The 14,488-nt window shown below is 47.3% G+C and overlaps 1 protein-coding gene across 1 annotated transcript in view; it reads right to left on the bottom strand.

Annotated features, from left to right (window-relative positions):
- mapkbp1 (mitogen-activated protein kinase binding protein 1) overlaps positions 1–14,488 on the bottom strand; it is a gene marked incomplete at its 5' end in the record, with an annotated part of 30,213 nt that overhangs the window by 3,205 nt on the left and 12,520 nt on the right. Inside the window, 13 exons of the mRNA XM_038298626.1 lie at positions 4,016–4,600; positions 4,681–5,015; positions 5,094–5,175; positions 5,272–5,418; positions 5,490–5,617; positions 7,379–7,503; positions 9,861–9,992; positions 10,078–10,215; positions 10,365–10,402; positions 10,541–10,638; positions 11,491–11,619; positions 13,002–13,065; positions 13,154–13,265. Coding sequence (XP_038154554.1) covers positions 4,016–4,600; positions 4,681–5,015; positions 5,094–5,175; positions 5,272–5,418; positions 5,490–5,617; positions 7,379–7,503; positions 9,861–9,992; positions 10,078–10,215; positions 10,365–10,402; positions 10,541–10,638; positions 11,491–11,619; positions 13,002–13,065; positions 13,154–13,265 — 2,113 coding nt within the window. The remainder of the gene's footprint in view (positions 1–4,015; positions 4,601–4,680; positions 5,016–5,093; positions 5,176–5,271; positions 5,419–5,489; positions 5,618–7,378; positions 7,504–9,860; positions 9,993–10,077; positions 10,216–10,364; positions 10,403–10,540; positions 10,639–11,490; positions 11,620–13,001; positions 13,066–13,153; positions 13,266–14,488) is intronic.

The raw sequence follows: 14,488 nt of genomic DNA, 5'->3' as shown, positions 1-14,488 counted from the left end.
ATTGATTTAAAAACCTTCCTCTGAGTTAACTGCACCATCTTAATAAAAATGGTTTTGTCTTGATGATGAATAACTCCAGTAGTAGCTATAAACTAAGGTGGTTAATGTAGCCCAGTCACAACTGATTTAATAACTACTTTTAAGGGAATAATTGTTCATTAATGCCCCAAAAGGCTGTAATCACTTAAGGGAAATAACCTTTAAGCTCAATCAATTACCGCACTAATTATTTTGTAATCAAAGAGGTAAAATAATCAAATACGCCAACTCTAGGGGGAGGCATTCTGCACAGACCGCTGGCTCATATCACACATGCAGAAGTAGAATAAGAACATTTTCAAAGACTCTTCCTGACGATCATTTTCTTTCCAAGTGTTTTCCACCATCTGCTGCCTACAGTGTTAGTTTGGATAGTTTTCATTGTGGGGCTTACTGTAGCTTTCTAGGTGAGCTGTATGTCAAATCAAGGTGTGGGAGCTGAGATGATGCATCAAGGAGGGAGTTTGCGTGATCGTATGGGGGTGAACTTTCACCTCAACAGCAGAGGGAACCTGCTGTAGGGATGACCTTTGAAGGTTAGCTTTCGACAGGCCAGGTCCGTTCTAATGTCCTCTGCCTATAACTCTTGTCCTTACGGTGGAACGGCTGAGTTCAGATTCTTCCTGTGATTTTGGACATTTTTGTGCCACTAGCGGCCTTGATTAGAAAGTGACAGACACAGATTTGAGAGGAGGACATGTAGCAGACGTCTACGGGCCAGAACTCAAAATCTGAGTCTAAGTTTGAATCCAGCGGCTGCGTCCTCTGGAGGCCAGATATGAAGGCCGATTAGGTCATAGCGCGGCGCTGAGGCCTATTTGGATCAGAAGACTCCTTATTGGTCCGACAAATGCAGCCTTCTTTTTGCCCGTTTTGAAAGATGGGTCCGCTGTATCCTCCGTAGCCTGGGGTATCCCATGATTCATTGCGAGTCCAAGCCCGCCGGTGTTCTGTCAGACAGGCATACCTATAGTCAATACCCGTTTATCTCTTTAGTTTATGCCTTTAGTTTTGTAGGAAAAATAAACTTTAAACTTCCTCAAAGGGCACCTATCCCTTTAGTCATGTACAAAAAACCTTTTTGAATTACTTACTTTTTGGTTTGTATTGAAGCATATGGCGATCTGATCTTTAATAGTTTATTTGTTCATGATTCAAGGAAAACACACCCTTTGAGGTAGTTTAAAGGGGTGATAGACTGATTCCATAGGGTATCTGGTGCTGGTCCTTAAGGTCTCTGAGTAGGGTGTGTAACATTAGCTGAAAATGGCATATTTGCTGTTCTAATGCAAGCCTGGTTAAAAACGCCAGAATGAAACGACAGTTTTCCTTCCTTTTATGGTATGCTCATGAATATTTAGATGAGCTGTGCTCTGATTGGTTGGTTTACAACGAGCAAAGCTGCTGAGCAAAGACGCATCATAGCAAAAAGCACTCACTCACTGAAACATCAAGTTGGTGATATGGTAGGGTGACCAGATGTCCTCTTCTTTCCCCCAGACATATCCTTTTCATACCTGAAAAAATGTCCTGGGCGAATTTCAAAATCGTCCGGGATTTTGGTCCCCTACAGTACAGCATGTATTCAAAGCACGCCGGGCAATTGAACTGAGCCATCAGCTCCGGGGCTGGTCAGGGAACCCTGGCGGAGGGGGGCAGGGAGCCAGCGGGGACAGAGCGACCAAATACGACCTGGAGACAGTAGCCTGGACACCGGCAGCCAGCGTGCTCCCCCCCCGCCTGCCACCCCTTATGGCTCTCTGCTGAGGTCTGGTCCAGTCAGCGGCCCAGCAGTCGACACTTCATACCCACCCTTGGCCAGTGAACCAGTGGGCTGGTCTGTGAGTGAGTTCCAGGGCGTGATATAAGTAGAGGCCAAAACCAAATAAGGCAACTTCCCCAAGTTTACGTCAACTCAGTGCTTCGTTTGCATTCGCCTGTTTTATGGTGGAAGTTTAGAATTGTAAGATTTGCAGAGAAAGGAGGTGTTGACGGGGTTTGAACTTCTCTGTACGTCCATTTCACCAACTGAACTTTCGTTTATTCATCTATGACAATGGAAACTCGGTTTTGCATTCAATGACCCCTTTAACGTCTATTTTTCGTACAAAACTAAAGGGATAAATGCAAATCTGATGTCTAGCGCATGCGTATTGACTACAGGTATGCTGGTCTCACAGAACAATGGCTTCTCCGCGCTCAAGACCATGCTCCGTGCAAAGACCGTGAAAGGCTGGACCTGTTTGAATCCAGAGTAAAAACTCTTTCAGCCTCCGTATTTTCATGGACCTGGAAGGATCCGGTCCAGGTAGACCGGGTCCCTGGAGGATCCAGTCCAGGTAGACCGGGTCCCTGGAGGATCCAGTCCAGGTAGACCAGGTCCCTGGAGGATCCGGTTCAGGTAGACCGGGTCCCTGGAGGATCCGGTCCAGGTAGACCGGGTCCCTGGAGGATCCGGTCCAGGTAGACCGGGTCCCTGGAGGGGATAAAACTTTTAAAGTGTGCCTTTTTTTGCCTGAATAGGGGTGATTATTTAGAAGCCTTGTTCCATTCTTTATGCTAAAATGTAGGAAAATAAAGGAGGTTTGAAAAGAAGTTTCCTCCCTAGTTTAGATAAGGGGCAAACATAGATAAACATGTCCTTACTGTGTTCAAGGTTCCCTCGTTCTGTTTCTGGTGTGAAAGGAAAAGAGTTGTCTGAAATGTTTTTCTGATTAAATTTATGTCTTTGATTAACTGAAGTGTTTCTCTTGGGAAGACTCAATGTTGGTGTGTGTGGAGTCTCCTTATCTGCAGGGTAAGGCAGCTACCTCGCCTGAGCCACACTAACAGTTCAACTGTTTGTATTCTTCTCCTCTGAAGAGTAAAATAAAACTTTTTCTTCCGTGCGTATTCATTCTCAGCTCTCATTTTTAATTCACACAGTCCTGGTAGACATGGTCCCTGGAGGATCCGGTCCAGGTAGACATGGTCCCTGGAGGATCCGGTCCAGGTAGACATGGTCCCTGGAGGATCCGGTCCAGGTAGACATGGTCCCTGGAGGATCCGGTCCAGGTAGACCAGGTCCCTGGAGGATCCGGTCCAGGTAGACATGGTCCCTGGAGGATCCGGTCCAGGTAGACATGGTCCCTGGAGGATCCGGTCCAGGTAGACCAGGTCCCTGGAGGATCCGGTCCAGGTAGACATGGTCCCTGGAGGATCCGGTCCAGGTAGACATGGTCCCTGGAGGATCCGGTCCAGGTAGACATGGTCCCTGGAGGATCCGGTCCTGGTAGACCAGGTCCCTGGAGTATCGGTCCAGGTAGACCAGGTCCCTGGAGAATCCGGTCCAGGTAGACCAGGTCCCTGGAGGATCCGGTCCAGGTAGACATCTTCCCTGGAGGATCCGGTCCAGGTAGACCAGGTCCCTGGAGGATCTGGTCCAGGTAGACCTGGTCCCTGGAGGATCCGGTCCAGGTAGACCTGGTCCCTGGAGGATCCGGTCCAGGTAGACCAGGTCCCTGGAGGATCCGGTCCAGGTAGACATGGTCCCTGGAGGATCCGGTCCAGGTAGACCAGGTCCCTGGAGTATCTGGTCCAGGTAGACATGGTCCCTGGAGGATCCGGTCCAGGTAGACCAGGTTCCTGGAGGATCCGGTCCAGGTAGACCAGGTCCCTGGAGGATCCGGTCCAGGTAGACCAGGTTCCTGGAGGATCCGGTCCAGGTAGACCAGGTTCCTGGAGGATCCGGTCCAGGTAGCCCGGTAAAATGTTGGGAAAACACCTACTTTATTTTTTCAGAGAAACACTTTCACACAAGGATGAGACGGAGGCAGCAGAAGAAAAGGAAAAAGGGATACAGTAAGGGAAACACAAAGAGGTCAACAGGAAACACATCTCACCCGCTGCAGAGGGAGAGGAGGAGGAGGAGGGGCGGAGCCAGAGACATGACAGGATGAAGTGATGAAGGAAAAGAGAATGAGAAGGAAGGCCAAACCTGGATCATCTATGAAGTCTCCACCGGTACCTGCACGGATTAGATGCCCCCCCTCTTGTTGGGGCAGACTCACCGGGGGGGCAGGGACTAGGGGGGGCTGCTCTGAGGAGGAGAAGCCAGCAAACCTGGAGGATGGGGAGAAGAAATCCAGGGAAAGCTTGTCTGGAAGAGGCCGGCTACTGCCTGGGACACGAGCCTGTAGGCTTCGAGGAGGGGCTGCCCGGTTATTGTGATTTCCCGCAGACAACGAAAGGGAGGAGGATACGACAACAGGGGCGGCATAATGGGGCGTGGGGGCTACCGCAGCAGCCTCTGAGGAGGACGGCGCCGCAGCGTCATCAGCAGGTTCAGAGAGGTGCAGGTTTTCACTGATGGAGACTGAGCGGGACATCTTGGCCATGGAGCTGGCGGTGGGACTCATGTAGGAACGGGGTGCTGATGTTGTTGGAGAGGGTGAGGAGGACTTCCTCTGTGTGGCCGTGGCGCCCTCCCGTTGAGAGACAGACCCGGGATTTGGGGAGGACAGAGAGGTGGGACGCTGAGGGGGGGCCTCCCTGGAGACCAGCTGAGGATCTACAGGGTCTCCTGATGAAGCAGGAGAACAGAGCAGCATTAAGGACAGTGTCCCCGGACAGTGGATGGAGCGGATCTACTCTGCTCCTTACCTGAGATGACCTGCAGACTGTGTACTGACTGGGCCCTCTGGAGTCTAGGGGCCTCCAGGTCCTTGTTACCTCTGGGAACCGCTGGGCTGTGGACGTTCTGTGCTGAGTTGTCAGGAGTGAGGTGGGTCCGGTTGGGGGCTCCTGCTCCCTCCCCCTGGACGGGACCCTGGTTCTGAGCAGGGCGGAGCCATGATTGTTCTTGATGGGTCATTGAGGCTTCTCGCTGTTTTTCTTGAGTTTTGCTCTGGTTCCTATCATCTGAATCGGGCGGCCTGGCCTTCACTTCTCCATTAGCTCCATGGTGGGTGTGCTGAGGGGGCGGAGCCTCCGTCCCACTGAGGAGGACACACATGAAGGACTGAAAAATGTGGCCTTATGTGCGTCTCCACAGCTTCCTGTTGGTTCAGTTTTACCTTCCAGGTGAGCTCTGGTGGAGGAACCTGGAGGAGATGCTGAGGCTCTCGTTGGAGCTGTGGTAGACCATGCTGGGATGACCTGTCAACACAGAGGAGGCCATAGAGGCGAGGAGGTGCACCACTGTTAGCTTCTTCAGCTTGGAAACAGGTTGTAACGTGTGAGAGATGGACACACCTGAGGCAGACAGCTGAGCCAAGGCGACAAAGTGCTCCTTCAGGAAAGCCTCCTGGTCTGGAGTCTGAGGAACCGTCTGAGGTCTCTCCTCTTCGTCCTCCTCTTCCAGCTCTGAGGGGTTCCCATCGACACTAAGTGGCTCCATGTCTGATAAGATGGAAGAAAGAGGATGAAAACAGAAGCCGTTGAAGCGGACTCAGGTGGTCCAGCCGTCGTACCGTCTGCAGTCGTCCTCTCTGGGCTGGACACGGCAGAGCTGAATCTGATGGAGCAGCCGCTGTCTGGACTGGGTTTGTCCTGCCGACCATGACCAGCTGGAGGAAGCGCCTCCTTTACCTGGAAGTCACTGCCAGGAGATGAGGAGGAGGTCAGACTGATTGCTCAGAAGCATCACAGTGATGAAGAGCAAGGTGTCTACTCTCATCAGAGAACGTCCTTCCATGTTTATGTTCTCTCTACTCATCCCTGAAGGTAAGACGTTGCCTCCGCAGCTACCCTAGCAGCTACTGATCCGGATCAAACATTACAAGTGGAAAAATAACGATCTATCTTTAAATGTTTTATATCCAGAATCACATTAAAATCAGTGGCTGTAAGGTCATATGGAAGGTTTAAGAGTATACAAACTAGGGCTGCAACAACGAATCGATAAAATCGCTAAAAATCTACTTTTAAAAGCGTTGGCAACGAATTTAATCATCGATTAGTTGTGTCGCGCGATTAATGCGTCATCCGCCGCCGCTGTCATCCGGGGGAAGAAAAAAAAAATATGGCGGAGCGAGTCAGCGCCGCAGTTGCAGTGTTGCTAACTCAGCGACTTTTCAGACCCCTCCAGCGACTATTTTTCAAAAAAGCGACTAGCGACAAATCTGGCGACTTTTTACGGTGCCACTGGCGGCTTTTGCCTGCCGTGGGGCGCCTCCCCCATCCCAACCCCTTTCTCCTTCTCCCACAGGAATCCCTCTCAGCGCTGCAGTCAGAGCCGCAGGATTTTAGTGAGGAGTTTACCCTCAGCGTCCAGACTGCAAATGAAGCGCGCATGCGCCGGGATTGACGGCGCAAATTGATCACAATAATTAAAATAGCCTGCGCTTTGTAAAGTGAAAAAAGTCGTAACATGCAACTTTTGTAAAAACAAATGAACATGGCACGGAAGCACCACTGTTATGACGCAGCACCTGAAAAGAAAACACGTTGGAGCCTTCGATGGCAGTGAAGAGAGCTGATCAGCAGGATGAGTAACCATGTTTGTTTGGTTTTAAAGTGGGGAAACGTAACGTTAGTTTCTCAGGTAGCTCATCTGATGCTTTCCTTACCTTGTTAGTAGGTTACAGACAGCGATAAGGTTGGCTACTTATTTTACTTTTAATTTTATTTGAATTAGCTTAAGCAGCATTTATATTTTCTTTATAACTAAATTAACTTGCAAATTATGAGGGCAAGGCTTTTAAAGTTTAAATCTTCTGGCAAAGATAAAGTAAAGAAGATCCTGCAATTTATGGAAGTAAACCGAATAAAATCCAGCAAGATCAGTAATATGTCAATTAATTATATGCTACATTCCCATGTAAATATCTGTCTTTGGAGGATGTGTTTTTTAGCACCCCTAGTTCTCTCATTTTTATTCCAAATACAATTTATAATTTGAATCACAGGGTTATTTTTATCTCTATGGTTCAGTATTTTCTCAAGTAGCAACTTTAACTGCTATACTTTCCTGTCTTAAAAGGCAGAACTCTTCTAGTCTAAAAAAAAACTCATTTGTTAAAATGGGGGGGCCTATTGTTTGAATCCCTTAGGGGCTTTTGAAAACAAAAATGTCTTTTTTTGCGCTTTATGAAACAAAGTACCCGATATTTCTCATGTAAGTTTGTGTAGTTTTAACACAAACATTTATTTTTCATATTGCACCAGGACAGTTAATGAGCAACCTGTACTTGTGTGCTTGTTTGTTCTGTCTAAAATGTTTATCTTGGAATAAAGAGGTTAGTATAAAAAATATTTTTTGTCCGATTCATCGATTAATCTAAAAAATAATCGGCCGATTCATCGATTTTTAAAATAATCGTAAGTTGCAGCCCTAATACAAACTTATGAACGGTGTTACCTTCCCATCAGGCTCATCCTGTCCTCCCATTTGTCAGGAAATAGCACCGGATCCTCCATGTTTAGGCTCTGGAGGGACAGCAGGATGAAATCTGGCCTTTGATTGGTCTTTACTTCCTCATCTCCCTGGAAACACAAAGTACCGTTTATAAATCCTTCATCTTCTCCTCATAAAAGCCTTGGAGGCTTACAGAGCCTGGATTCAAATAATGTGAGTAACCAGGCTACAGGAACGACTTTATTAACTCCACATAAGGAGGAGAATCACATCTCTTCTGTGTGACTCATCCAGAAAGAGAAAAGGCTTCTAGTTTCATTGATGGAAAGCTTCTAGCTTCTAATGGATGAAAATAATTGATTCATAAATCAATCTAACTTATCTTAATAGGCTTCTCTAAATTGTCATTAGGTGTGCTATCTCTATAGTTATGCTGCTTAGTTATCAGGCTCCTCTCCTGTGGAACCAACGACCAGTTTTAGTCTGTGAGGCAGACACCCTGTCTACTTTAAAGACGAAAAGCTCGTCTGGAGTTGCATTTCACCTCCTGGTATTAATAGTCTCTAGATTATAATATATTATGACTTTTTCATTTAGTGGGGGAATAATAATGAACACAGTCAGATAAACACAAATCAATTTAACATTTTGCCAAATAAAACAATCAAACCTCCATCAAAGCCAGCAGTAGTTCACACACAGCTATGCAGAGAGAGGGCCGCTGCAGACGGACCAACGCTAGCCCTGGCCGCTGCAGACGGGTTAACGGTAGCCCTGGCCGCTGCAGACGGGCTAACGCTAGCCCTGGCCGCTGCAGACGGGCTAACGTTAGCCCTGGCCACTGCAGACGGGCTAACGTTAGCCCTGGCCGCTGCAGACGGGCTAACGGTAGCCCTGGCCGCTGCAGACGGGCTAACGTTAGCCCTGGCCGCTGCAGGTGGACTAACGTTAGCCCTGGCCGCTGCCGACGGACTAACGTTAGCCCTGGCCGCTGCCGACGGACTAACGTTAGCCCTGGCCGCTGCCGACGGACTAACGTTAGCCCTGGCCGCTGCCGACGGACTAACGTTAGCCCTGGCCGCTGCAGACGGACTAACATTAGCCCTGGCCGCTGCCGACGGACTAACGTTAGCACTGGCCGCTGCCGACGGACTAACATTAGCCCTGGCCGCTGCCGACGGACTAACATTAGCCCTGGCCGCTGCCGACGGACTAACGTTAGCCCTGGCCGCTGCAGACTGACTAACGGTAGCCCCGGCCGCAGCAGACGGGCTAACGTTAGCACTGGCTGCTACAGACGGACTAACGCTAGCACTGGCCGCTGCAGACGGACTAACGTTAGCCCTGGCCGCTGCAGACAGACTAACGTTAGCCCTGGACCAGCAGAAGGGCTAACGTTAGCCCGGGACCAGCAGAAGGGCTAACGTTAGCCCTGGCCGCTGCAGACGGGCTAACGTTAGCCCCGGCCGCAGCAGACGGGCTAACGTTAGCCTTGGCTGCTGCAGACAGACTTTAGCCCTGGCTGTGGTTAGCCTTAGAGCTCCGCTGGTTGCCGCGGTCCTCTCAACATCATAACTTTTTTTTATTTATGCAGTAAATGGGACACATAGTGAAGCTTAAAGTATAATATTCTCTCCTAAAATGATCATAAAATGTTCTTATTGAACAACGGCAACAGAAAAGAGAACATTTAACTTGATACTCTGAGCGCTAACCTGGAAGCTGCTGCTGCCGCTGTGCATGCTGGGACAGCTGTCAGTCTGGTAAACGGACAAGTCTGCTCTGATGCATGCTGGGTAAAGAGGCAGTGGCGAGAACAACATCCGGAGACATTGTTCTCGGTCTGCTGTTCTTGTGAATTGGAACAGCAGTAGCGCTGAGGATGATGACGTTTAACGAGGACGAGAGAACAGCACACTGACTGAGAAACGGCCTTTGTTCTGCTAATGGTTGCTCTAAGAGGAATGATAGAACTTCCATGAAGGTCATGACCTCATGATGGTTCACTATCTACTACGCTAACTGCTAGCATGTTCCAAAGCTTTAGCATAATTTCCTCCATGTTTCTATTATCCTCTCCTTCTGCTGCTCCTCCATCAATGTGGCTAAATTGGCCCATTGAGGAGAAATGGAGTTTATCTGATGGCGTGTTTGCAGCCCTAGTTGGGCTCCAGTTCATAGAGCTGGACTGCAGACGATAAATCTGATCCTTATACCTGACAAACTGTAGCGAGTCTGGTAAACTCGGGCCCTTGGAGGGCGATGTCGGCCCGCTGCAGGGTCTCCTCCTCCTCCTACTTTTGTGGGCATCAGCTGCCTCAATAGACACACCTTATTTTTCTCACCAGTAGAAGATTAATAATGGACTGATTGAGCTGTTCCAGTTTGTCAGTGCTTTCTTAGATCTGTTTTTTTAGTTTGGTTGATCTGTTGAGGCAACGTGGACCCGAATGGAACCCGCTGAAGGATCACAGGAACTTCTTACCCTCACAGAGGGGACTTGGAGACTAACTGTACTCTGCAGGTTATCACTGTTGCGATGAAGCAGTAGCTCCTTGTCCTTGCTGCTCCTCCTCCTCAGGCTACAGGAGGTATCCATGGCGTTCCATGTCTTCTCCTGAGTGAACAACACCAGCATATAACTGTTCCGGTCTAGTCATGTTTCAGGAAGTCTGTCTGGACCGTGGAGCCATCAGCCTCACCTCCTCCATCTCCTCCCAGCCATCCGGGCTGTAGGAGTCCAGCAGTCTGAGGTCCAGCATGGACTTCACCGTCATCACACTGTCTGCGTTTGCTGTCCTCCTCGACCAGCGGCGGCGAGGGGGTGGAGCCTGGCTCTCCTGACAAGTCAGAGCACTGGTGTTAAACAGCATCTTACTGGTTTCCAGTCTGCACTGTGTTTCAAGGTCAAAGTCAGGAATAAATGCTTCTTCTGGTTGTTCATCAGGCTGAGTCACACAGTTTCATTAGATGAGAAGTAGTCACTTACTTTTCTGATGTCTTTGCGGTTCGTCTCATCAGAGTCTTCTGAAGGAAAAAAGAACAGATCCATGTGAAACGATCGGATTATTCCGATAAAACAGGCCGTGCTGGATGAACAGAGCTAAATGGAAAGCTGGAGTCTACTCCACTGCTTCAGCGGCTCACATGTTGGTAAGAACTTACCCTTGACCCCCTCTGGGCTGTCTGTGGATATCCCTCCCTCTTCTTCCTCTGCGTCGCTGTCAGATGACAGGTTGACCACACACGGAGCGACTGCAGCTCTACTCATCAGACAGGAAACACGTGATAAAGAACAGATCCCTGCATGACTCTGATCAGACTGTAACATCAGATCTGAAAAGGCAAAGATCTGCTGATCTGAGGGCCTGAGGGAAAGGGTGTATCTTAGTGATTAAAGTTGGTGGGGGCGCTTTAAGGGCGGGCGCTGATGAGCCTGCAGTTACTCCAACCAAACGCTTTCAGTAGGGTTTGTATTTTTCTAAAATGAGCCCAAACATCTATTTATTGAATGCTTTCCTATTGTTGAAATATCTGAGTGCCAAAACACACAGACAGACAGACAGATGCCTTAAAGTGCATTATTTATAGAGGGCTAAAAAGCATTACTGTAAAAAAAATTACAAATAACAGCCGATACAGATGCCAACAGCAATATATCATCAATCCCTAGTATGGACACAATTTCATTTCCATCCATCCATCCATGGAAGGATGGAAATGATGTTGGATGGTTGTTTGGTTGGATGGAGGGATGAATGGATGGATGGATGGATGGATGGATGGATGGATGGATGATTTCCCTTTCAGCTGTATCAGTGTTTCTCTTCCTTCACAAGCGTTCAATTCAAATGTAGAAATTTGTCCCATAGATTGCTGACAGCCAGAGTCTATGTATTGAAAGTTATATTTCCAAATTATTTATAGTCTACTTGTTCAGGGTTAATAGAACCCTAACATTTGGTTAATCCTTTGGTTAAGCTTTTGGTTAACTCTTTGGTTAACCCTTTGATTAACTATTTGATTAACCCTTTTGGTTAACTCTTTGGTTAAACATTTGGTTAACCCTTTGGGCTAACTCTTTGGTTAAACATTTGGTTAACCCTTTGGCTTACCTGGGCTCCACCGCCCTCTGGTCAGAGGCGCTGAGGGGGTTAGGAACTGAGCTGGAAGGTCGGAGTTTGGCCAGCTGATGCCTCATCCTGATGGTCAGCTCTGCACTCAGGCGCCAAACAAACATGCAGCTGCACAAACAAAGAAATGCAGTGATTACTGCATTTTCTACTGGTGGAAAAAGCTGAAGGTCAGCTGGCACCGCGTCATCAGAACCAGCCCCAACAGCACCTTGGAAAACTATTCATACCATCTAGACTCTGCAAAATGTCTCTTAAAATAAATGCATTTCTTTCTTGAATTGAGGAGGTAATTGAGACACTTTGCCAATGAAACAAGACAATTTATATTTAAAATAAGAAAAAAACTTTTGCATTGTTTTACTTCAAGTGCATATTATCTCATTATCTTAATTTAAGAGTGAAGATTGTATTTACCTGCTCCAATTAAGGATAAAACCAATTAATTCTGGAATTTCTTACTTAATTCTAGATAATGTTCTTATGATTAGAATTTATTTTTATGAAGCTAAGGTCCCTGTCACACCTTGACGATTTAGATCAGTTCACATACGAAAAATCTGGCAAAAACCCTTGAATACGCTGGAGAAATTATGGGTCCATTTTGTATAAATTATGAGCTCGCTGAAGGACGCTGGCACTCGTCACTATACATACCGCCGAATGCCAGCGTCTGCCATCCGTGGGCCATCAGTTCCAGGTCAGTTATCTGATGGTTGACAGACGTTCAGTGTCAGTTCCTCATCAGTCTTGGCGTCTAGCTTATCGTAAACCTCTGAGTAACCTATAGCGTAACTTCTGGGTAAATCAGCATGGTCTGACAGGGGCTTAAACTTTAATCCTTGCAGCCCACAGAATGCCACCCTAGTCTCTTCCAAAAGAAGCGAGTTCTTCCACAGCTCTTCTGTGTCTAACGGCTAACAGGACTTACATCCTTCCTGCTGGTCCTCCATAAAGGCCAGCTTTGTGAACTAAGAATTGCCCTGAGGAAAGCTTCTCTTTGCAGCTCCTCCACAGTCACCTTAGGGCTCCTGGCAGCTTCTCTCCAGTCTGCCCGCCCCTCAAGTCAGCAGGCCACCCATGTCTTTGGTTTAATTTGGGGTATCAGTGTAAAGGGGATCAACCCTTCAATAATTCTAGAAGCATTAAAGATTTGATAACTAAACTAGTAGTGAAACAAATAATCGGATTAATCAAATATTGAGATAATCGTCAACTAATTTAGTAATTGATTAATCATTACCTGGAGTATAGAGAGTCTAATATATGCGTTAGCTGACTGAGCGACCCACTTGGAGCAGGAATTAAACCAAAATTGTAAAATGTATAGAAATATTTCGCATTAAAAAATAAAAGAAGAGGAAACTTTTTAGTTTCAGCCCTAAACCAAGCATAACTTTACCTGCTTCTTTAAAGTTCTGTTCTGGTTTAGTGATTGAGAGGTTTGTAGTTCAATGATGAAACTGGACCAGCGGAAGTGTTTGAAGACCAACCTGTCTCCTGATGCGGTGATCAGGTGTCTGCAGTCGTTGCTGAACTTCAGCCCCGTTACGATCTCTGAACACAGACAGGAAGAGGTTGGAGCTCCACCGTAACATAACAGAGGTGTGGAAGACAGACAGAGACGAATACATGTCCCGCTGACCTGAGTGTCCAAACATGGTGGCCACACGCTCTCCAGAACAGAAGTCAAATATGGACACATTCTTGTCTGAACAGGAGGTGGCGATGTAGAGTCCAGATGGGTCAATTTGCACCTGAAAAAGAAGAGAAGGTGACGCAGGGCTCCATGCACTGACCTCTATTTATTTACTGGATTGCTGATAGGCTGTAGGTAGTACATGGTGCTGTGAAGTCACCAGCCGCCATATTGGTACTCCCTTGATAGACTGGTCTGAATGTAAACAATCCGTGGGCTACAGCATCGAACAATAATGAGGTTTTCATTTTCAGGGGGACTGAAGACTTTTTAATAAAGATAAATTCATCACTTTGACACCAGTGTCAATGTTTCATAGCATCAGTAGATTACTGTCGTTTATGGTAAAGGTAATTTAAGCCGGGCATACACTATACGATATTTTCGTCGTTGCACACAGTACAGCTCAAACTGTACAATGAAAGTACAGGGTTTAAAAGTTCCCAGCTCATCATGTTTGTTCTCACTCTGCAACGCTCTGATGAGATCTACCTGGCTTAGCAAACGTGGCTACTACGGTCAATTTTACAGAAAGAACTCCATTTCACTCATTGCACCCCCGCCTTGCTGCTGCATTTTCCTCTGAGAGGAAAAAGAATCCTTGTTTTCGCACTGAGCGATTTGCCCACTACCACCTTACAACTGCAGACTGGATTTCAAACATGTTAGATTTTTTCCCGACTTCACGATTCCTGATGGGGAGGAGGTCGTTAGAGGCTGATCGCCCCTCGTTACCCCCTGTACACTACACCATACACCATCATTCCATCATTTCCCCATTGTGGGACAATAAAAAGATTTACATTTACATGTAAAAAATAGGCATATTCAATGGGGCGACAGTGGCGTTGGATGTAGGATTTTGCCCTGAAATCCAAGGGTTGACAGTTCAAGCCCCGACTCCGACTTTCATTGTTGTTGTGTCCTTGGGCAAGACACTTCACCTGCATTGTCTACTGATGGTGGTCAGAGGGCCTGGTGGCGCCAGTGTACGGCAGCCCCGCTTCTGTCAGTGAGCCCCAGGGCAGCTGTGGCTACAATGTAGCTTGCCACCATCAGTGTGTGAGTGTGTGCGTGAATGGGTGAATGAATGTAGTGTAAAGCGCTTTGGTCAAGTCTCCTAACTTGAATAAAGGCGCTATATAAGTACATGCCATTTACCATTTTACCATTTTCAATTTTTTTTTCTTTTTCTTCTTCTGTCTTTCTGGTCTATTTACATTGCAGTGTCCATATAATCTGTAAAACTCCCTGCATAATTATAATAAAGCATTTTAATTG

This window comes from Cyprinodon tularosa, unplaced genomic scaffold (genome assembly GCF_016077235.1).
Source record: "Cyprinodon tularosa strain WSP-4 unplaced genomic scaffold, ASM1607723v1 ctg410, whole genome shotgun sequence".
Classification (NCBI taxonomy): Eukaryota; Metazoa; Chordata; class Actinopteri; order Cyprinodontiformes; family Cyprinodontidae; genus Cyprinodon; species Cyprinodon tularosa.
This window is presented reverse-complemented; position numbering and strand designations above follow the sequence as displayed.